This window comes from Podarcis erhardii (assembly GCF_964252035.2).
Source record: "Podarcis erhardii genome assembly, chromosome: 6".
Taxonomy (NCBI): domain Eukaryota; kingdom Metazoa; phylum Chordata; class Lepidosauria; order Squamata; family Lacertidae; genus Podarcis; species Podarcis erhardii.
Genome location: NC_138510.1, coordinates 35,419,309 through 35,441,704, shown reverse-complemented (window position 1 = coordinate 35,441,704; position 22,396 = coordinate 35,419,309). Strand labels below are relative to the sequence as shown.

At 40.9% G+C, this 22,396-nt stretch overlaps 1 protein-coding gene across 5 annotated transcripts in view; it reads left to right on the top strand.

Moving 5' to 3' along the window:
- HIPK1 (homeodomain interacting protein kinase 1) overlaps positions 1-7,515 on the top strand; it is a 39,374-nt gene extending 31,859 nt beyond the window's left edge. For all 5 annotated transcript variants that reach the window (XM_081866718.1, XM_081866717.1, XM_081866716.1 and 2 more), the window contains 5 exons: positions 896-1,078; positions 1,506-1,721; positions 2,722-2,954; positions 3,996-4,132; positions 5,265-7,515. In XM_081866718.1, the coding sequence (XP_081722844.1) occupies positions 896-1,078; positions 1,506-1,721; positions 2,722-2,954; positions 3,996-4,132; positions 5,265-5,735 (1,240 nt within the window). In that variant the 3' untranslated portion in view covers positions 5,736-7,515. The remainder of the gene's footprint in view (positions 1-895; positions 1,079-1,505; positions 1,722-2,721; positions 2,955-3,995; positions 4,133-5,264) is intronic.
- The last annotated feature ends 14,881 nt before the right edge of the window (positions 7,516-22,396 follow it).

The following is a 22,396-nucleotide window of genomic DNA, read 5'->3' as shown; positions in this document are numbered from 1 at the left end:
CTTATATCACTTGTTTAATAGCATTGTATTGACCTCTGCCTTCTGATACCTGTATGCCTGACACAAGTGTTTTAAGTGTGTGTATAATGAGTGCGAGGGACGCGGGTGGCACTGTGGGTTAAACCACAGAGCCTAGGACTTGCCGATCAGAAGGTTGGCGGTTCGAATCCCCGCCACGGAGTGAGCTCCCATTGCTCAGTCCCTGCTCCTGCCAACCTAGCAGTTCGAAAGCACGTCAAAGTGCAAGTAGATAAATAGGTACCGCTCTGGTGGGAAGGTAAACGGCGTTTCCGTGCGCTGCTCTGGTTCGCCAGAAGCGGCTTAGTCATGCTGGCTACATGACCCGGAAGCTGTATGCCGGCTCCCTCAGCCAATAAAGTGAGATGAGCGCTGCAACCCCAGAGTCGGTCACGACTGGACGTAATGGTCAGGGGTCCCCTTTACCTTTACTTTTATATAATGAGTGCATGTAGAATTGGCAGTGAGACAATGGAACTCCTTCTCCTGAGTTTGGTGAAGTTTAGGTATGTTTTGAAAGCTATGCAAGACACCTGTCTGGGTTGTTTTCTTTTGTGGCTTTTGGGAAAAGGGCACTGTACTTTATTGATAATCTACTAGGATTAAGGATGTAATTCTCCCCTCCTCATCCCTCTTGGGAAGCTTGTGGTGCTTGTCTGTTCAGATAGATTGGCAAACCAAGGACAAACATCAGTTCATGCATTCTAGGGCAGTCTCCCCCCTACCTTCTGGTGACCTCTAACTTGGCCAGGCTGGCTGGGGTAGTCCACCATTATCTAGAGGAGGGCACAAGGATGGGGAAAGCTACTCAATGAGTTGATGTCTTTTCTACAGTACCTAAGATGGGCATTTCGGCATTCTTTCCTTTTGCCTTTAGAAACGCCCATTCACATGGAAATCAATACAGCACAATCATGCAGCAGCCATCTTTGCTGACCAACCATGTGACTCTGGCTACAACCCAGCCTTTGAATGTTGGAGTGGCTCATGTTGTGAGGCAGCAGCAAAATAATGTCGTGCCAGCAAAGAAGAACAAACAGCCATCTCATAGTGCCACAAAGTAAGGATTTCTTCCCACTGTGATGGTTCTTGAACAAAATGGAGAGAAAGCACTTTTCAAACAGACCCATATTATTTAGACTCTGTGTGTTGCCTAATAGCAGTAAAGTTAAAACTGGGTTAAATCTTACTTTGGCAGTCCTGTTCTGAGAACTGTCATGTATTGGCACCTACAGATGTTTCTGTAGTTTAGAAATAGTTAATATAAGCCATCTAAACGTGGAATATGAAAAATCTCAAACGGTGTTTGGGACATTCACTGATATGGGCCTCCTGTGACTTCTAATTGATGTTATTTTGTACTGATTGGTACATTGTCCTTTAAGCTTCACTAGTCAAGCTAGTATAAATCCCTTTAAAACAAGGGAGTGTCAATATTGCCCACCAATGGATTTGCTTATGATAACCATCATTGTATTTTTCCGTAGGCCTGCATCTACACTAGAGGCAATTCCATCTCAAGTCTACTCTCTGATTGGGAGCAGCCCTCTGCGTGCCACATCTTCCTCCTCCAATGCTTTCCTTCCGGGGCAGGAGCAACACCAGCCCATAGTCATTCCAGACACTCCCAGCCCCCCAGTCAGTGTAATCACCATCCGCAGTGACACTGATGAAGAGGAGGACAACAAATACAAGCCTGCAAGGTAGAGGTTTTAGTTCCTTCCTAAGGGACCATTGCTAATGCAGTCCTTTAGGGAATTCCAAAGATTAGTCAGGAATACCACTCAAGAATTTTTGAGCAGGTTCATTTTTAAGTGTTGAGGGGATAGCCATTGGATTGTTCATCTTTCTTGGGATGTGGTGGATAACTGAACACTGCTTTTATAGCTCTAGTCAGATGTTCTGGACTGTATGCTAGATCTGGTGGCTAGGGACCAATACACAACCATTTTTAGTCATGCAAGGAAGTTGTGGATTATGCCGCATAGGTTTGTTCTGTATGAGTCAACTAAACAGTAAGTGAACATAAAATATAGTGTAATAAAATACTAATTCCACTGTAATTTGAGCTGGCACACTCCAGGGGATATCAGAAACGGTTTTTAGGGGAATGTGAACCTCTTCAAACCTTTAAATTCCTTTGTCTTTATAAAGGGTAAAAGCTAAAGAAAATTGAGGGAGGCACAGAATTAAATATAAAGCTGAGAAGGGGTGGGAGAGAAAAAGCAGCAGTGCATCTGCATGGACTTGGAGAAATGTTGCTTGAAGTTTCAATTGTAGGAACCAATTTAGACATAATACTTGCTGGGTTTGTCTCTCCTGACTTGAACGCTAAGGGGTGGTTGGGGGGCTGTGCTTTAGAAAATGTGTTGAGTCAGAGTGATGCAGTGAATAGGATGATGGACTTGGACTGAAACACCTAGGTTTCAATTCCTACTTCACCCTGAAGCTCACTTTTGGCCTGCTGCACCCACTCAGCCTAGCCTAATAGGGCAGTTTTGAGAATGAAATGGTGTAGTCCTCATGTTTGCTCTGGGGAGAAAAGATGGGGTACAAATGTAATACCTAATGCAATTCTTAGAATTGTGAAGCTTGCAGCAAGCAGTATTATACCCCTTTCTTTGGCTCCTTTGTGTGTCTGAATGTCCTGGTGAAACATTTGGTGAAATGTTGTAATAAAGCAGTTGAATGTTTTTCTCTTAGCTTGGGCATGAAGCAGAGATCCAATGTCATCAGCTATGTTACCGTTAACGACTCCCCCGATTCAGACTCCTCGCTGAATAGCCCCTATGCATCGAATGCGCTTTCCACACTCAGGAGCTCCGGGGGAACTCTAGAGCCAACCCGAGGGGCAGCTGAAAGCTCCAACTCCCGCACCATTATTGTGCCTCTCAAAACACAGCTCAGTGACTGTATTGTAGCCACCCAAGCCTCAGGTAAGAATGGTTGCCAGCAAAACTGTCTTTCATCATGGAGCTCATTTTCATTTTAGTCTGTTGGTTATATATATATATATATATATATATCTCAACAACACAGACAGCACCCTGTTGTATGTATTTATCTTTTGTGACCATTTGTATATATTTAAAATACAATAAAGTTGTTACTAGAGAGGGGCAAAGATCTATACAGTACAACTCTCCCCTCCAATATTAGAGTATTTCTACTACCACCGTCATTCACTAAGTTACCTCTCTATTTATTTTAATTGTATTTGTGTCACTTTGCACAAGGCTTCCCAAAGTGATATACAATATAATAACATATATGAAACATAAAAACAGTTAAAACAGTTATCCAGCCATGTGTTCATTATAGATGTATGGTTGCTCTTGATGAGTGGAGGACTTGCTATGTTGAGCAATTTAAACATAGGTTTCTTATTTGGATGGGCATTTGCCCTGAGAACTGGCCTTTAAATATTCAAAATAGTAAGATTATCCTGAACTTGAAATTGGAACTAGGTTGAGTGTTTTATGGACCATGCTTTGCAGAACACGCCCCCCCTCTGTGTAGGTGCTCCTTTGTTTGCTTGTAAAGCTATCAAGTCATTTTAGGATAATCCTCTTCACTTGTACAATTATTTCCCTCCATAGTAACTGGTTGCTATGCATCTTTAACAGAGCTGCATTTAATATTCCCCAGTTTCAAACTTTGTTTTGTGGAGGGAGCAGTTTTGGAGCAATAAAAGTTCTGATAACTGCTATTTTTGTAATACCTTCATAGAAATCTGTGACCACACTTGGAATAAAGTGTACAGTTCAATTTATTATCGCCATGCTGCATGGCAAATCAGTTTTAAAATGGAGGGTACTAGCAGAAGTAGTTTTTAATATGACATGAATCTGCTGTTTATTGTGGCAAGGGGGTGGGGGAATTCATAGTCTATGCTGGTTTCCAACCACAATATCTAGTTCCAGCTCCTTTACAAAGTGAGGCTATCTTGTGGACTAAACGCTGATTTAACATTGCAGGTGTCCTGAGTAGCCTGAGCAAGACCAAGCCGGTGGCGTCTGTAAGTGGACAAGCATCAGGGTGCTGTATCACGCCAACAGGATACCGGCAACACCGGGTGGTGACAAATGGTGTACAGCCGCTCAACCTTAGCCAGGTAATCAGGGCTCTCCTTTCAGATGAATACTGGCTGTAGATCCTGCTGTGGTGTTGGACATTAGCAATGACTCGTGAAGCTGAACAGTGAGAAATACTCCAAATGATGAAGCACAAGGGAGCTGCTATAGATGGGAATTGCAAGGGGTAGTAGAGGCAAGTCCCCACTTGTGCGCGACCACACATGCATGGCGCGGGGAACCTGGAAGTGGGGAGCACTGGAGTGCCCTCATGGCTTGCAAGGACACCCTCCCCAGGGCATGAAGAGGTCCTCTTTGGGCTCTGGGGAGGGTCTTCTCGGGAACCACGAGGAATGTCTCCTTGTGAGCCATTTCACTTAATGCACACAGGGGCCCAGAACGTAACCCCCACATAAGTGGGGAGTCACCTGTATTCAGGCAGATTTGAATTCAGTTGTCAATTCTGTTTGTACTTCATGTTCCTACAGTTTGGGGCCAAAATAAAGCCTGTGCACCAGATCTGCCACACATTGTTCCTTCCAGCACATTCCAGGAACCTCTACTATATGAAAGGTTTTTGAGTTGCTGTGGTATCTAGACTTTGAGCTGGATTCAGTGCTGGGGAGAGTGCAGTGTCAAAAAATCTTGGTTTTCAAGCTAGGCTATCATACTGTCTTCCTCTTGAGTTTCCAGCTAAACATTTTGTGCTACAACTTGATGCCATATTGAGCAGTTCTAAGTAATATCTATCTCTCGTTAGAGCTGAAACCAAAGTTGGCTTGTGCCATAAGTTTGTCGCTTCAGAATAAGCATTGATAATTTTAGAATATTTAGAATTTGGAGGTAATCTACTCCAACCACTTTCTTAGTGGAGTATCTGCAATGCAGGATGCAACAGCAGCACCCCAGAGAAATGGTTGTCCAGCCCCTGCTTTAAATCCTTCCAGCAAAGAACCTCTGTTCATTGTTTTATAGCTCTTCAGTTCCTCCTAATGTTTAGCCAAAATCTTCTGCTCTTTAATTTCCGTCCTGCCCTTTGGAACAACAGAGAACAAGTCTGTTCCATCTTAGCCCTTCAAAATTGTTCATCTACATGGATGGCTCCTAATACGGGTTCTTTGAATAATGTCCGTCTGAATGTTTTATCCATTGCACTTTCCCCCTACTTTGCAGAACCAGCAAGGAACTGTACTGGCTTCACAAGAGAGAAGTGGAAACCCAGCTCCACGGAGACAACAGGCCTATGTCGCTCCCCTGCCAACAACGATCGCTCAGGCTCCCTACACGTTCCAGCATAGTAGCCCAGTGCATCCCCACTTGGCAGCAGCAACGGCGAGCCAGCCTCACATGTACACCTACGCACCCACTACTGCTGCCACTCTGGGCTCCACCAACTCCATCGCGCATCTCTTTTCCCCTCAGGGCTCTTCCCGGCACACCACATACACAACCCACCCGAGCACTCTTGTGCACCAGGTCCCAGTCAGTGTGGGGCCCAGCTTGCTAACCTCTGCCAATGTAGCACCTGCTCAGTATCAGCATCAGTTTGCCACCCAATCCTATATTGGTGCTTCCAGAGGATCTGCTATTTACACTGGATACCCACTGAGTCCTACCAAGATTAATCAGTACTCTTACTTGTAGCTCTTGGGCAGGGATTAATGGTAATTGTTTTCAACTTGATCGTAGAAGTGATGAGCTCTGCAGTGGGTTTCGCAATATTCTAACAGCTCCACAACAGGAACATCTGCAGAATCGGAGGAGAATAATGGGACCACCTTCCTCTTGTTGACAATTCTCTGTATGCTGTCTAGAGTCGGGTTGTCACTTGGTGGAGCCCTGCTATTTGGGGGAAAGCTCAGGTAAACACCGGGCAGAACCTTTTGAGTCATATTCACATTCAGATTTTACAGTTAAACTTTCATGGATGCTTTAAAAAAACAACATCAAAGGCCTGAACCCCCGTTTATTTAAAGCTATTGTTATCTTAATCAAATGGGGAAAGGAAACCAAGGACTTTGTGAAAAGGCTGGATTTTTTTAACTCTTAAACTTACCTTAGTACTTGTTTAAATTATTTTAGCAGCTTGCACAAATCCATATTGCCACTAAAAATGCACATTTAACTCTAGGTTGCTAGGGCAGATTTATAAACTTGAGTTAGTATTTTAAAGTTAATTTTGTAATTCACATTCTTGATAGGCAATAGCTGAATTCTGCAAAAGCAGTTACCTTCTCATTTCTCTGTGTGTATATTTTATATATGTATATATATATATCTATATATTTCGCTCCCCAGTTTCTTGGTTTTAATTGTCTTTTGTTTAAAGCTAGTGTAGCAATTTTTATTATCAGTCTCCATTTACACCATAAATCTTTTCCCTCTTGTTTTAAAAATTTAATGTATGAATCGCTAAAATAAAGTTGAATTTTAAAAAAACAACAACCGCAGAAAGTATGAATTTACTTTCTGTTGTATGTGTGATCACAGCCTAGACTATGGTTTTTGACTGTTTTGCCGGAAAGCTCTTGTTCTGTGCTGAAAATGCATAGGTTTGCATTATGACTTGAGGGCAGGAGCCACTGGGAACTTCTTCTGATTGGGACTTGCTGAATTGAATAGGAGATAACGCATCACCTGTTCATTTCCATAGACTTCATCAGGAGCTAAGACAATTACACCCTTTCAGTTTGATTTTTTAAAATAACGTTTGGAGCTGGATTCCTATCCCAGAAATGCAAGGGTCTCTTTCCCTTCATATCTTTCATTTCCTGATCTAGTTATCTGAGGAATCCAAAATTCACCAAAACATCAACCTACTGATATGTACAACTTTTTATACTCCTGCATATCCCTCTGGGATCTTCTTGGCAGAAAACTTTAAAGCGCTCTTATTAAGACTTGTATACAGTAAGTGCATGTAGGAATTGCAAAAACATGACACATAAATTGCAGATTTTAAAGGTTTATTACTGAATTTAAAACTATTTTAGAAGTTTTGTAATGGTGGTGTTTTAATATTTTACAGAAAATGAAATATGTACATATTGATTAGAACAAAATATAACAAGCAAAATTTCCTGCTAATCCCAAATGTTCTGTCTTTGTAATCAAAATGTGTAGTGGTTATACTTGAACTCTGTACTTAGTGTTCGTCTAACTCTTAAATGTTTCTGGGGATGAAATTTATCTATTCCTTTGTATTTAAACCAAAATGAGTTGATACATGTTGGAATGTATGTGAAATAATGCAATTGTCTAGAGCTCATCACTGTAGCACTGAGAGAGAGAAAAATGGAGCCGCATGAGAGACAAGGATACCTTCTGATTTGTTTTGCACAGGTATGTGTGACTGGTGTGTCCCCCACCCCCACCCCCAAATATTGTAGTGCCTTAAATGATTATGTAGTGTGACTAGAGTTTACAGTGAGCTTGCCTTATGATGGACCAGCAAGCCCCTCCGCTCTCCGTCAAACTGAAGCAATTCATTGAGCGTATCCAACTGAGGATACATAAGTGGTAAAAAAAGGTTGCTTTAAGTTTCAATGCCAACATAAATGATCTGGCCAGAGCTAAGTATTTCACGTCTGTTGATTTCAGCTAGAAATTTAAGGGTGTGCTAAACACATTCCAACTGAAATTGATAGCCTCAGTTCAGACATCAAAGCCAAACATGGTTTCTGCTAACCATAGTTTAAAACTGATGGTACAGAGCTGCTTGTCTGCGTTTATTTTCTGTCCTCTGTGCACTCAGATTCATGTATATGTAGGTTTCCTCCTCAATTGCTCAGCAGTCTTAAGGAGGCAGAGCAGTGACTAAGTCATTGTCAATTCGTGCATCACCATGACTTGTCCATTCATTTTGCCAAACTATGTTTCTTAACAGTGGGTTAGTGTTATGTCTGAATGGACAAGTCATGGTTGACTATCGGTCAGTAAACCAGGGAATCGGAAACCTTGGCTTTACAACTACATTGAGCAATTGAGGAAATCTACATATACATGAATCTGAGAAACCATGGCTTTACAAACAATGGTGATGCATGAATGTTTGTGTCCTAGGTATTTTATTTGGAGTAAAGTTTTCCCCACCCCACCCCCGATATTACCTATACTGTTAGCTGTCGATGCATCTTTAATAGGGTATTGTGCTGGGAATGCATTGGGAAATTTATCTGATGTTGCAGAGGTAATTAAGCATGTGCAATTACTTTCCCATAAATTATATTGTGACATTATATTTCTCCCCCTTGTGTGTAGCAGATTGTTTCTTGTAAAATATTACTAGTTTGGTGTTAAGAACTTTTATACCAAAGAGAGCCTGCTGGAAAGCACATAATATTCTGAAGTTTTATTTAACACCACTAGTAATGTGGCGCTTTGGGGAAGATTTGAGAGCTGTAGCACTTGGTATTGTAAGGAAATGCACACCATCAGCAGGCCAGTTTAAGTGAGCTTTTGTACCACACTTCATTTTCTGGATTCTGTCAAACTACTGTTCACTTTACCACTGTTGTTGTGTAGAGGATGATCTTGTCGAAATGGAGAATAAACTGCCTTGGAGAGTGGTATTGCTACAGCAATAAGAGGCTTTGACAGCCTTGAAACCCCAGTTCGTATTCTGTCTAGTGTGGATCATAAGGCTAGTTAGTTTTAGTACATTACAAAGAATTCAGAAATGAAGAGCCCATTTCTGAAACAGTAGGGTCAGGGTTATTGCCCTGTTCACATTTGGGCAAGGCTATAGCATGCTATCATGCATTTTTCAGAAATGGGCTCTTCATTTCTGAATTCTTTGTAATGTACCAAAACTAACTAGCCTTATGATCCAGACTAGACAGAATACGAACTGGGTTTTCAAGGCTGTCAAAGCCTTTTATTGCTGTAGCAATACCACTCTCCAAACCAGTTTATTCTCCATTTGGACAAGATCATTCTCTAGATAATGGCAGTGGTGAAATGAAACAGTAGTTTGACAGAACCCAGAAAATCAAGTGTGGTACAAAAGCACACTTAAACTGGCCTGCTGATGGTGTGCATTTCCTTCCTTCAGTGATCTTAGTCCTACTGGGGAAAGTGGCATTAAGTTTGTGGACCACAAGCCTTACAGTTTTCCTTTATAATGAGGAATCTGTTGTTTTTGGCAATAGGAGAGTGTTTGGTTAACACCGTAACTAGCTGTGAACCTTTTACTGTACTTTTGCTCTCAGTTCTTTTTAATCTTTTCCAAGATTAATACAGAGGAAAAGATATCAATACAGAGGAAAAGAGTAAAAAGGCATTTCTTCTTTTTTTTACATCATTGGTGTCAACAACACTTTCTGTTGCTGTAACATTATCAAAATGGTTTCTTGCTTGGTGCCACGCCCATTTTTAATTTTTCCTCCCCAAATTCTATGGCAAGACCTTTAAGGGCAGAGTTGTGCCTTTCTACCCAAAGAGATAAAATCATAATGCACCTCGCAGAAATCCTGAAGAGTGTTTTTGAAATTGGGTTTTAAAAACACTCAAGCAGTGGATTAATGTAAAGAAGGCTTTCAGTTAAAATTTTAGGGAAGTAAATGCAAAATGCTGGTCTGAAAGTTTCCCTAAAATTTTAACTGAAAGCCATCTTTACATTGGAAATCTACTACTTGAGTGTTTTTAAAACCCAGTTGCTACAGGCCTCCCCCCTTCCTGCTTTAAACATTTTGCATGTAAGAAACCCACAGGTCCCCTACCCCTGACTTAAAAGGACAATTAAAGCCCATCAGAGTTAATGGCATAGGCAAACTCTGGCCCTCCAGATGTTTGGGACTCCAACTCTCATCATCCCTAGCTAAGAGGACCAGTGGTCGGGGATGATGGGAATTGTAGTCCCAAACATCTGGAGGGCCAGAGTTTGCCTATGCCTGGTCTAGACAATCTTTAGAAATGCTTCTTATCCCGTAACTCTGATGGGCTTTAATTGTCCTTTTAAGGGATAAGAACCATTTAAGGTCATTTTGTTGCTCTGGCTAGTTTCAGAGCAACAAAATGTTTTTTTTAATATCTGAGGCAATTCTTCAAGGTCAGTCTAGACTGTCATAGGCAAACTCTAGCCCTCCAGATGTTTGGGACTCGCAACTCTCATCATCCCTAACTAACAGAACCAGTGATGAGGGATGATGAGAGTTGGAGCCCCAAACATCTGGAGGGCCGGAGTTTGTGTTATTGCTCTGAAACTAGCCAGGCCTGTTCTAATGGTTCTGCCCGACCAAGGCCTCGTTTTCACAAAGAGCAGATGTGGTTGCAAACCCTGTGCCTGGACTCCTTTTACTTTGGGCTGTAGGTGGGGGTGCACATGATGGGATGTTCTGGCATACCACCTCCACACCCCCAAAAGCATAATTCCCTGCACATAAAAAGTGTCAAGCTAATTATAATCTCCCCCCCCCCAAAGCATGCAGAAAATGATGTATGACACAACATTGGCTTCGTGTTAGTCTCAAGTCACACACTGAACTGCATTTGCTGTTTGTGAGAATTAGGCCTTAGGCCCTATCCTTTTCTCCCATTGCAATATCCAGCTTGCCTCCCTGCGGATGGAGAGATGTAAGGCAATAGCTGTGCAGTCTATATGTGAACATACTATTTTAGCAAAAGCAACGTTTTACGTAAAATTAAACACTTAAATGCTGGGGCTGCATTTTTGCACGCAGCTGAATGTGTGCAAGTCCTGTTGAAATCTGTGGGACTTGCATCTGTGCAACTGTTCAGTTCTGCAGCCGGTGGTGGGGGTTGCACAGTAATTTGCCTTTTTTATAATAAGATAAAATGTTTCACCTAGTCACTCTTGAGATGAGTTAAACCAATTCCTTAGTGTTGTCCCTGACAGCTGAACTCTCATCTCACAGCTATTGATACTCCACTGCAAAATCAACTTCAGAGCTTTACTGCTTGCACATAGTTGACCAGTGCAGCACTATACCTCTGACTCAGTTTTTTAATTTAAAAAATACATGAAATTAAATTGCTTCTAGGTGATTGGATTGGCACAGCCCTGCTTTTTCATTTTAATTTTTAACTTATGAATGGTGCCGCATGTTGACATAGTTGTTTGTTGCTAAACTTTATATAATGTGTGATTTCAGATTCAGCTTGAACTATTATCTAACTCACTACATGTAGCAGTGCATTATATGTAATGTTAGTATTTCTGCTTGAATCCTTGGTATTGCAATGGAATTCCTACTTTATTAAATGTATTTGATATGCTAGTTTACTGTGTAGCATTTAAATTTTTTCTGGTTGTGCTCTTCCTTTTTACAATCCGCTAGATAAAGGTAGTTTCTGACAATTACTGATCTATGTTTGTATTGCCAATGTACTTAGGGGGTAATGTAAAAATCATTTTAACAAAAGGAAATACAGATATTTAAAAAAATTTAATACTAACTATATGGGAAAATGGTCCATTGTGAAAACATAGTTTATCTTTGGATTCAATGTTTGTCTTTGGTTTTACAAAGTAGCTTGTATTTTAAGTATTTTCTACATAATATGGTAAAAATGTAGAACAATTGCAATGCATCAATAAAAAGGGTTAATTTTCTGTACTCTATTCATTTGCTGTTTTATGACTCGTGTTTTATGGTTACAAGTCCCAAGGTCTGATTGAAATATTTCCTTTAAAAATAAAAAATTGGGAAAATTTTAATCTCAGTGGTAGAGCATCCGCTTTGCATGCATAAGGTCCCAAGTTCAGTCTATGACATCTTTAGGTATTGTTGGGGCAAGAAACCCCAGAGGGCAACGGATAGTCATTGCACTTGTCTAGAATGAACCAATGGTCTGGCTCTGTATAAGGCAGCTTCCTGTGTACCAAAATAAAGAGTCAACTAATACTCTGGATAGTTGATGTGGAGCCCTAAATATTGTATTGGGAGTGTGGGTGGGTTTGTGCATGCCCCTGTATGTGTTTGCAGGGCTGCTGGAAGGTAAAAGGGATAATATTAGGGGGAGGTTAAGGCCAGGAGCCCCCCCCCCGATTCTTTGCTGCTGCAGTTTCAATTAAATCTGTATACTGCCCTACATCAGATCTCAGGTCAGTTCACAACATAAAATTGCAATATATAAACTACAAAACACATAGTAAAAACAAGAACAACGCATTCAATAGGGCATTGGATGCCAATCAGCCAAAGGCCTGCTTGAAGAGGAACATTTTCACCAGGCGCCTACAGGTGTGTAATGAAGGTGCCAGCCGAACCTCCCGATGCACAGATACAGCTCTAATGTTTGAGCACTTGGCAGGCAACACCATTGCTAAGGACATTTAATCATTGTTGCTAAGGAATGGAAGGAAGGAAGGAAGGAAGGAATACACAGACCTACGCTCCTCCCAGAGCAGCAGGAGAAGCTGGATGGGGGAGGATACTGGTTGTTGAAGCACTTTTTTCATGTCCACGTTATTTCCTTCATTCATTCACCAGTGTGCTGCCCTTTACAGAACACAACAGAAATGTCTTATGCAGAAGCAACTCCCTTGAAATGAGGTTTCCTTCCTACCGAGAAAAGAAAATGGTGCTATTGCAGGCCCTCCTCTTTTATTTGCTATGTTCCCTTCCCACCCCCGCATGACTACTCGTCTGCTTGTCATTAATGAGCTGTTATTTATTAATATACAGTAACCATCTTTAATCTGGCCTTCAACATCTGAGAGGTGGGGTTTTCAGGACCCACTCTATTCCTGTGACACTTTTAACTGTTTTTAACATTGACCTTTAAATGTTGGTAACATGCCCAGGGACCTGCCAGTGAGAAGCGGGTAATCATTAAACACAATACACAAATATGCATACAAAATGAATTGACAAAAACAATAAAATACCTTATGAACTGCAGCAGCTTACAGTGGTTTGGGGGTGGGGAGAAATGGGGATCATTGTGTCTGGCAAGCTGAAATATTTGTGCAGGTGGGGTATTTGTCACCCTGTGACATGGGATTCCATCCAGTATTCCCTATTCCCTTTCCCCCTTTATCTTCACGACAGCCCTGAGAGGTAGGCTAGGGTGAGAGTTGGTAGTTCAAACACCAAAGTTGTGAAAACAGCAAATACTTAAAAGTCCTTGTTGCTTATTTGGGTTGGGGTACTTTGCTATAAATATCAGGACTATGAAACCTTGTTGAGCTTTTTCGGGCCAAAGTTGTTGAGCTTTTTTTTTTGCAAAATATCTTTTAAGAAGGGTTTTTGAACAAAATTCGCCAAAATCTACACTTCCAACATGGGCTGCCATAAGTCTGGATTTTCCTGGACATTTCATCAATTTCCGCCCGGATGCTGTTTAAGTGGGCTGAATACTGGCTATGCCTGGGACATTCCGGACGTATGACATCCCTAGCTTTTCTGAGCATTATAGTGAATAATCTGGAAATTACCATTTATGTGTTTGCATTCTTGTGAATGTGCATTGTTCTTTATGGAGGTGTATGAACAGATGTTTACATTAGAAGTAATTACCTGCACAATCTCCCCTGCCCTCCTTCCCAAATCTGGCCATTCCTCTGCTCTAGTAGTAGCCAATGTGGTGCCCTCTGAACGTTGCTAAACTTCCAACTCCCATCAGCCACCAAGGTTAGTGGTCAAGGATTATGGGAACTGTAGTCCATCAAGATTTGGAGGGCATGGCTTTGGCCCCACCTGCTCTAATCCTTTATCAAATTGTTTCCACTACATATAATGAAAGGAAATGGGGATCAGATCTGGAAACCACAATGTCTGGTCAACTCTGCTCCTCTCTGCTTATTCTCAGAAGTACCATAATTTCCTGTTAGGCTATTTGTACTGGGGGGACACCTCCAAAAGCATGTGTAATGGAGCTCCAAATTTCACAATGTTGCACCAGTTCTTGAAACAGACTGTGGTGTTCAATGCATATGAGATCTTGAGAAAAACGCTGATAGGTAAACCATGTTACCCGGGACGCGTTAACCTAGCTGGAAGAATGCTATGTTCCTCATTAAGGTCTCAGCTAATGGAACAGTTTCTAGTGTATTATCTCATGTGCTTCTATATTCAGTCTGTGGAGAACTGTCACAGCGGTGTAAGGAAAAGGTGTTTGCAGGGGGTGCCTTGTCCGACAGATGCATGCAAGTGCCCTAATACTGAAAGTTGGAGTCTGGAGCCCTGGCTCAAATTAAGCCTTGCTTAATTATATCTACCTGTCATAAGCCTAACCAGCACTGCTTTAGTGCTAGGCTGGTCTACTTTACATAAGACTGTTTTGTATTCAAGGGCATCCCCTGCAAACACCTGTTTGAAAGATGATCTGAATTGAGTTTGGTTTGAAGATAAAGGACCATACAAGGAAGAGCAGGGGCCTAGAAGTTGCTTTTAGCAGTTAGTACCTGGGCAGCAAAAGACTGAGGGCACAAGGAGGAGGGGACAACAAAGGACTAGATGGTTGGACAGTGTTCTCGAAGCTATGAATATGAGTTTGACCAAACTGCGGGAGGCAGTGGAAGACATGTGTGCTTGGCATGCTCTGGTCTCTGGGGTCACAAAGGGTCAGACAGGACTAAATGAAAACACCTGGGCAGCAGAATGAGCCAGGCATTATAGGCCATCTGGTTATGGTCATTCCACTATGATGTGAGATGTATTTCAATTTTTAAAAAATTGTTTTATTTATTAAATTTGCATACCACTCTATATTCGTAGATCTCAGGGAAGTTTGCAGCATAAAATTGCAAGATAAAAACCCAAAATTGATTCTACTCATTTCTAAATTTGCATCTTTATATATCAATGAGCATATGAACATTTCATTTCATTTTTTTGTCATTTTTGGTGATGCATTTCCTCTGTTGTCGAGATAAGGAAGTGACCACCTTATTCAGTACATTTAGAAAAGAAAAAAACATACCACACATAAAGGGCCTTTTCAGCTGCTTGAAAAGAGGCAAGACTATCTAATGAAAAGTAATCTTGTCCTTATAGCAAGTTACAGAGCCTCTGCTAAAGTTTGCATTTATTTAGATGGCATAATATTGAAATGATTTTGGTGCAGCCTCTAGGTGGCACCATAAGCCTTTGAGTAAAAGCTATCTTACACAAAAGTCAAAGAGGTAGAAAAATGTAGAACTGCTTTGTTTACCCAGCAGACTGGGGTAGCCAACATGGTGGCCTCCGGAAGCTGTTGGAAAACAACTCTGCATAGCCAATCAACGGCAAGAATGGCAGCTGGAATGCTAAAACATCTGAAGTGCACAAAATTGGCTGCCCAATAATGCTGCTTTAAAGGCAAGTGACCTATCATGGAAAAATAAATGCACGCCAAAAAGAGCAGCAGTGGTTTGGTATTGCTGGCGGGGGACCAAATGAATCTCTAGCTCATATTGTGATAGGAATTTTATGGTCTTAGATATATGGTAATGTTCATAAGTGTACCAACCAAGCACATACATAGATCAGCACAGGAAGGCCAACCTGGAACCATTTTGATTCCTAAACTGACCAAATATTTTCTCTGCAAGGTCAAAGTGGGAAACCTCCCCATTGTCTCTTTCCTCACAAATCCTGTCTTAAGGACACATTTAAGATATGAATAGGGTGTGAGCCTGTGACCTGGCCCAGGAAATAAGTATTTATCACTACAAAAGAATGGCCTGGGTCCTCCTCCTCTCCTGCGTGTAGGGGGAGCACCCTGTTGCAACAGATCAATAATGATCCAGCTTACTAGCTGCTTTGCTTCTCAATATTCTCTGGTTGGCCTCTGTTATTTTCTCCTACCAATAGGGAACCTATGTAAGGACTCTACATGGGCTCTTGGATACCCCATAAAGGAAAAGGGCAATTTTTGTTTACAACAATTTCATGTTAAATTTTGTAGCAGAACCTAGAAAGAAATACTGGATATGCTACTGTACTTCCCCCTTCTTTTTACCCTACCAAAGATGAACATTTGGAACTCAAATGCAGTGCTACCCTTGTGATGATGGTGGGAGTAATAGTGTGGGGAGAGTTATCTACATAAGCAAACCTGCCATTTCATTTCTCTCCTCGCAGGGAGGGTTGTAGTTCAGCAGATGCATTGCATGCAGAAGATCCAGGATCAATCCCTGGCATCTCCAGGTACAACTGGAAACAGGACAGGAGCTGGTGCCAGTTAGTGCACACTATGCAGAGCTAGATGGGCCACTGATCTGATTTGGTGTAGAGCCCTGACTTCTCTCTTGGGCAGGCAAATCAGCTGCTCCTTACAGGCAAGCATTGCGAGCCATTCCTGCTTGTCCAGTGGCAGGGCATGTGACCTTGAAGCTCCAGAAAAAGGGAACTTGTTCTTTCCTGAAATTAATCAGAAACTATTTGCATTCTACAATAATGCTACTAGACTGTCAGAGAGATATTGATCTATTGCGAGATTTGCTGTAGACCTGATTGCTTTGCTAATACAGGCAAGCAGTGGCTCATTTCTAACTGTCTTTGTCAGTGAGGGTTTTTTTTTTTAATTAAAAAACCCCCACTTTAATCAAATGCAATGCATTTGAACTCAAATGTTTCCGGGCCTCTTTCCATTGGCTACTGTTTCTTTTTTTTTTTTTTAAATAATTTTTATTAGTTTTACAACATAAACAAAAAACAAACAAACATAACGCGACTTCCCCAAACCTCCCCTTCACTGCATCCTTATTTTAGAATTTTTTTAGCAATCCTTCATCCCTTTTTATATTTAATTCTCTTTAGAGCTTTTTTCTAAATTTCAATTTTTACAGCTGTAATTCTTTATATCTAATCCCTTGACATCTTTAACATTCCGAAATTTTACAACAATTTTTAAGATAGATTTTAAATTTTTTCCAGTCTTCTTCCACCGTCTCTCTCTTCTGGTCACGGATTCTGCCGGTCATCTCTGCCAGTCCCATGAATTCAGTCACCTTGGTCTGCCATTCTTCCAGAGTAGGTACTTCTTTAGTCTTCCAATACTTCGCCAAAAGAATTCTTGCTGCTGTTGTTGCGTACATAAAGAATGTTCTATCTTTCTTTGGAACCGTTTGGCCCACCATGCCCAAGAGAAAAGCCTCTGGTTTCTTTATAAATGTCCACTTAAGGATTTTCTTAATTTCATTATAGATCATTTCCCAGTAGGCCTTAATCTTCGGGCAGGTCCACCAAAGATGATAGAAAGTTCCTTCGCATTCATTACACTTCCAACAATTGTTATTGGGCAAGTGATATATCTTTGCAAGCTTGACTGGGGTCATGTACCACCTATAGATCATTTTCATTATATTTTCTTTCAAGGCACTACATGCCGTAAATTTAATACCTGTGGTCCATAACTGCTCCCAGTCAGCAAACATAATATCATGACCAACATCTTGTGCCCACTTAATCATAGCTGATTTAACCGTTTCATCCTGTGTGTTCCATTTTAGCAGCAAATTATACATTCTAGACAGGTTCTTAGTATTGGGTTCTAGTAATTCTGTTTCTAACTTTGACCTCTCCTTCTGAAATCCTAGTTTCCTGCCCTGCTTAAAGGTTTCATTAATCTGATAATAATGTAACCAGTCTCGGACTTTAGGTTTCAATTTCTCAAAACTCTGTAGTTTCAGGTTTTCACCATCATATTCTATAATTTCACAATATTTTGGCCAATCTGAGTCCATATTGAGTCTTTTTACCGCCTTAGCTTCCATTGGTGACAACCACCTGGGGGTTTTACTCTCCAACAAATCTTTATATCTATTCCATACATTGTACAGTGCTTTCCTGACAATATGGTTTTTAAAGTTTCTATGTACCTTTACCTTGTCATACCATAGATATGCATGCCAACCAAAGTTGTTGTCATAACCTTCCAGATCCAGAATATCTGTATTCTCAAGAAGTAGCCATGGTTTCAACCAGCAGAAAGCTGCTGCTTCATAGTAAAGTTTTAAGTCCGGCAGGGCAAAGCCCCCTCTATCCTTTGCATCGGTCAAAATCTTAAATTTTATTCTGGGTTTTTTGCCCTGCCAGACAAATTTAGATATATCTTTCTGCCACTTCTTGAAACAATCCATCTTGTCTAAAATTTGCAATGTCTGGAACAGGAATAACAATCTCGGCAGTACATTCATCTTAATAACAGCAATTCGGCCTAACAAGGAAAGTCTCAGCCTAGACCATATATCGAAATCTTTCTTCACTTCCAACCAACATTTCTCATAATTATCTTTAAATAAGTTCACATTCTTAGATGTTAAGTTCACCCCCAGATATTTTACTCTTTTTGCAATTTCCAAACCAGTTTCTCTTTGAAAGCTATCTTTTTCCCCCATCGTTAGATTTTTTTCCAAGACTTTTGTCTTTTGTCCATTGGCTACTGTTTCAATGTCAGTTAATGTTAGTGGTCTTCATCTCAATTATAAAGGTTCAAATCTCCCTTTTTTCAGTTTGTGGGGATTAAATGAGAAGTGGGAAGAACCTTGAGCTCCTTAGAGGAAAATGTGGGATATAATTGCAATAAATGCAACAAGGAATAAATAAAATAAAATAAAGAATAGGAGCAAGGAATCGGGAAAATGGCTCAAAAACCATTTAATTAAGAAAAAAACCTGGTTTTCAGTGATGCTCTTTCTTTGAGCAAAAGGGATTTTGTGGTGGAGGGTGGGCAGGAGGGTTTTTCAGATTATCTACCTTCAGATAACATGCTCAATATTAACCAGACTTGTATGGAACAATTTAACAGAGGATTTGGGGCCATATTCTAGGGAACACCACTATCCCTGGTGCTGGGTCTATTGGACAACCATGGGAATGAATAGGGTGCACTATTCTAGTTGTTGTTGTTTAGTCATTTAGTCGTGTCCGACTCTTCGTGACCCCATGGACCAGAGCACGCCAGGCACTTCTGTCTTCCACTGCCTCCCGCAGTTTGGTCAGACTCATGCTGGTAGCTTCGAGAACACTACCCAACCATCTCGCCCTCTGTTGTCCCCTTCTCCTTGTGACCTCCATCTTTCCCAACATCAGGGTCTTTTCCAGGGAGTCTTCTCTTCTCATGAGGTGGCCAAAGTATTGGAGTCTCAGCTTCACGATCTGTCCTTTCAGTGAGCACTCAGGGCTGATTTCCTTAAGAATGGACATGTTTGATCTTCTTGCAGTCCACAGGACTCTCAAGAGTCTCCACCAGCACCATAATTCAAAAGCATCAATTCTTCGGTGATCAGCCTTCTTTATGGTCCAGCTCTCACTTCCATACATCACTACTGGGAAAACTATTCTAGTAGGAAAACTGGGGAAACTATTCTATTAAAGCTACCAAGATTATTCTCTTGCATCTACATATTGCAGGCAGGCACCAGGGAATTTTATTTGTTATTACTGAGTTTCTCTGGAAAAAATGATAGATAAACTCTAGGAACCTCTGTTTGAAAACTACTCTAGAGTTGCAACATGGCAGGGACCATAAACTAATTTGGCCATAAGCCTTAGAGCAAGATGTGAAGCCTTGTTTTGTGTTCCATGTCTGAATGAGAACAGAGGTCCATTCCCTATGAAAACATATTCTGACCATTGTAGAGCATCCGAGTGGGTAAAGACCAGCACTTCTGGCATTGCATATGAAGTGGAGGCATGTTCTGAAAGCAGGTGAGGCAACTGAATCTGTCAAACCCCTGTTGAGTGTTTTCAAGTAGCCCAGGTAGTATTAAAGACTTCAATAATGAATGAATGAATGAATGAATGAATGAGCCTTCTGTCTTTCCCATAATCACTTCGTCAACTAGTACCCCATTACTTCTTTTACTCCATAAAACTTGCATGCAATAGTCCTACTTGCACCCTGCCTGGAACTCAAGACTTTGAACCACATTGATGGCCTAAATGGTCCTGTTGAGTTATCACCACTGCATTGACTTCCCAAGGATGAGTAGCAAGATGATCATTATTCTATCATAAATGTGTGGGTCCTGTCATATTGTTTGAGCCAACATTTAGAATTTGCTGCTTATGTCAAATCAAGAGTTTTGCCACTTGATACACTATGTACTTGGGATCTGATTCCTCTATATAAAATTTATGTGCAATGGCATCATTTATTAACTGTGTCTATATGTATAAATTGTGGATGACACCTGCAAACGATATGTGACTTTTTCAGGATTAGTTAGCATGCGAAAGCCAAGATTTGTGTACCTAGGCACCCTTCATAAATGGGAATCAGATTCTGAGTACAAAATGTATCCACTCAATTCAGATAGTATTATCTACTATCAAATTCCATGTTGAATAAACTATTTCAAAATGTAAGGAAAGTAATAGGATAATCTGGGAGGTGGTAAGGTAAGAAAGCAGCAAAAGGGCTGCACAGAAATAAGGCCCAATATGACTTCTCACCAGTACTGCAAAATATTTTTGTTTTGGAGCATTCTTAGGGCACAGAACCTGGTTGAAGACTGCCCATATAACCGTGACACTCAATAAGAACTTTGTTTCTTTTGAACTCCTTGTTAGCCACCCCTCACTGGAAATATCTCATGTGATATAACTGTGCTTTTTAAAAACAATGGAAAACCCCTCAGATTGGTTCCTCACTTGAGGAATCCCTAGCCTATGACATCTCTACTCCACACTAGCAGAAAGAGAGTCAAGAAATGTCCCTAGCAGTTGGGGACCAGAAACTAGACAAGGGCATTTTTTCTATGAAATGTCAAAGCAAGCTCCCTGGGACACAGGTTAAATGAGACCCTCTAGAACAGAGGTGCCCAAACTTTTTTCAAAGAGGGCCAGATTTGATGTAGTGAACATGCATGAGGGCTGACCAAAGTTATTGGGCTTTTTTTAGGATTGAAGTTGCTGAGCATTTTTTACGGATTTACCCCAGGACATATACTGCCATGGGGGTCGGATTAAATTGACCGGCAGGACGGATTAGGCCCCCGAGGCGGACTTTGGTGAGGGATGGTGAGAAAAACACATTTTTCAAAGAATGAGACATACAACAGCCCACTGTGTGAAATCCTGCAAAATGAAGGGTTAGGAAAGCGATGCAATTTGATTTTGTTTCACATTTCTCAAGCCAATATGCAAACTGAAACACAGCTATTCTTTGACATTTTTGTGATGCTGTTCTCAGACCCAGACTTTGTGCACACAAATACATATACAAAAACACATTATATCAGGGAAAACTGCTTGCAGAAATATGCTTATCAGCAGAAATGCTGATGAAATTTAATGATTTTTTATAATTAAAAAATCTCAAATTGCTGCAGAAATGTGGAGGACTGAAGATTCAGTATCTGAAACGAGACACTGAAACAAAAATTGAGTGATTTTTCCATCTCTAGGAATGTGTGTAAGTAAGAGAGAGAGATTTGAGCTTGCCCCATGTATAGCATCTCACTCTAGTTCCAGAAATCAGCATCCCTGTGGTTTTCTAGTCATTGCTTTGGCTGCAGCATCAAAATTTTGGAGAGACTTCTATGTTCTGCCCTTGCTTTTTACAGTATGTGATTTTCACAACAAGAAATGGAATGAGATCAGGGGAATGGAAGGGACAGAGGAGATCGCCGGTTGATGTCAAAGTAAGTACACAGAACTAGGGCTTTGACGTTAGTACATAAGCAATAGCTGCTAGATGCTTCCTAGAAGATTGAATTTAGTACATGGATTGGCTTATATGATGGACATTTCTATCAATGGCACTCAGATAACCACATGAACAAGGGAGATGGGTGGGGAAGGAACTTCAAGATCAGTCTTTCTTGACTCAGCAGTTTTAATCCTGGAATTATGTCAACTAGAACATAATTACTGTATTTTATATTGAGAGATTGTAGTATTAAACACCCACCCACCCACCACCACCACCACCACCACCAACTGGCCTGGTGGATAGTCCACTCCAATTTGGCAATAGAATGTGGCTGAGATTTCTGCACTGCATATGCAGAGCCCATGTGCCTACAACTTGTCTTTTCTGTTGAGGTTCAGCTGTGGCATGTTGTTTGGAGCATGGCCAGTGGATGTGAGAAATCTCTGCACCTTCACACCTACAGCATATGTGCAATTGATGTGGAAAAAGGGACTCGACCATCCTGAAATGCTGTTTTTACATAAACAAGTCAAAGAAGAAAAAAGGAATCACAGCTGAAATTTGTTTAGGGGTTGTTACTGCTGAAAAATAAATCAAGTATACTAGGAAAGAGTTTAGTCTATATCTCATTGCTAATAGCACTGCAGGTTCTGAATGAAGAGTGGGAACCTACAGCCTTCCGGATGTTTGTTTGTTCAGTCAAAAGCATGGATAAACTGCTTAATCGTTTGTACATCTATGAGCAGTGCACAATATAT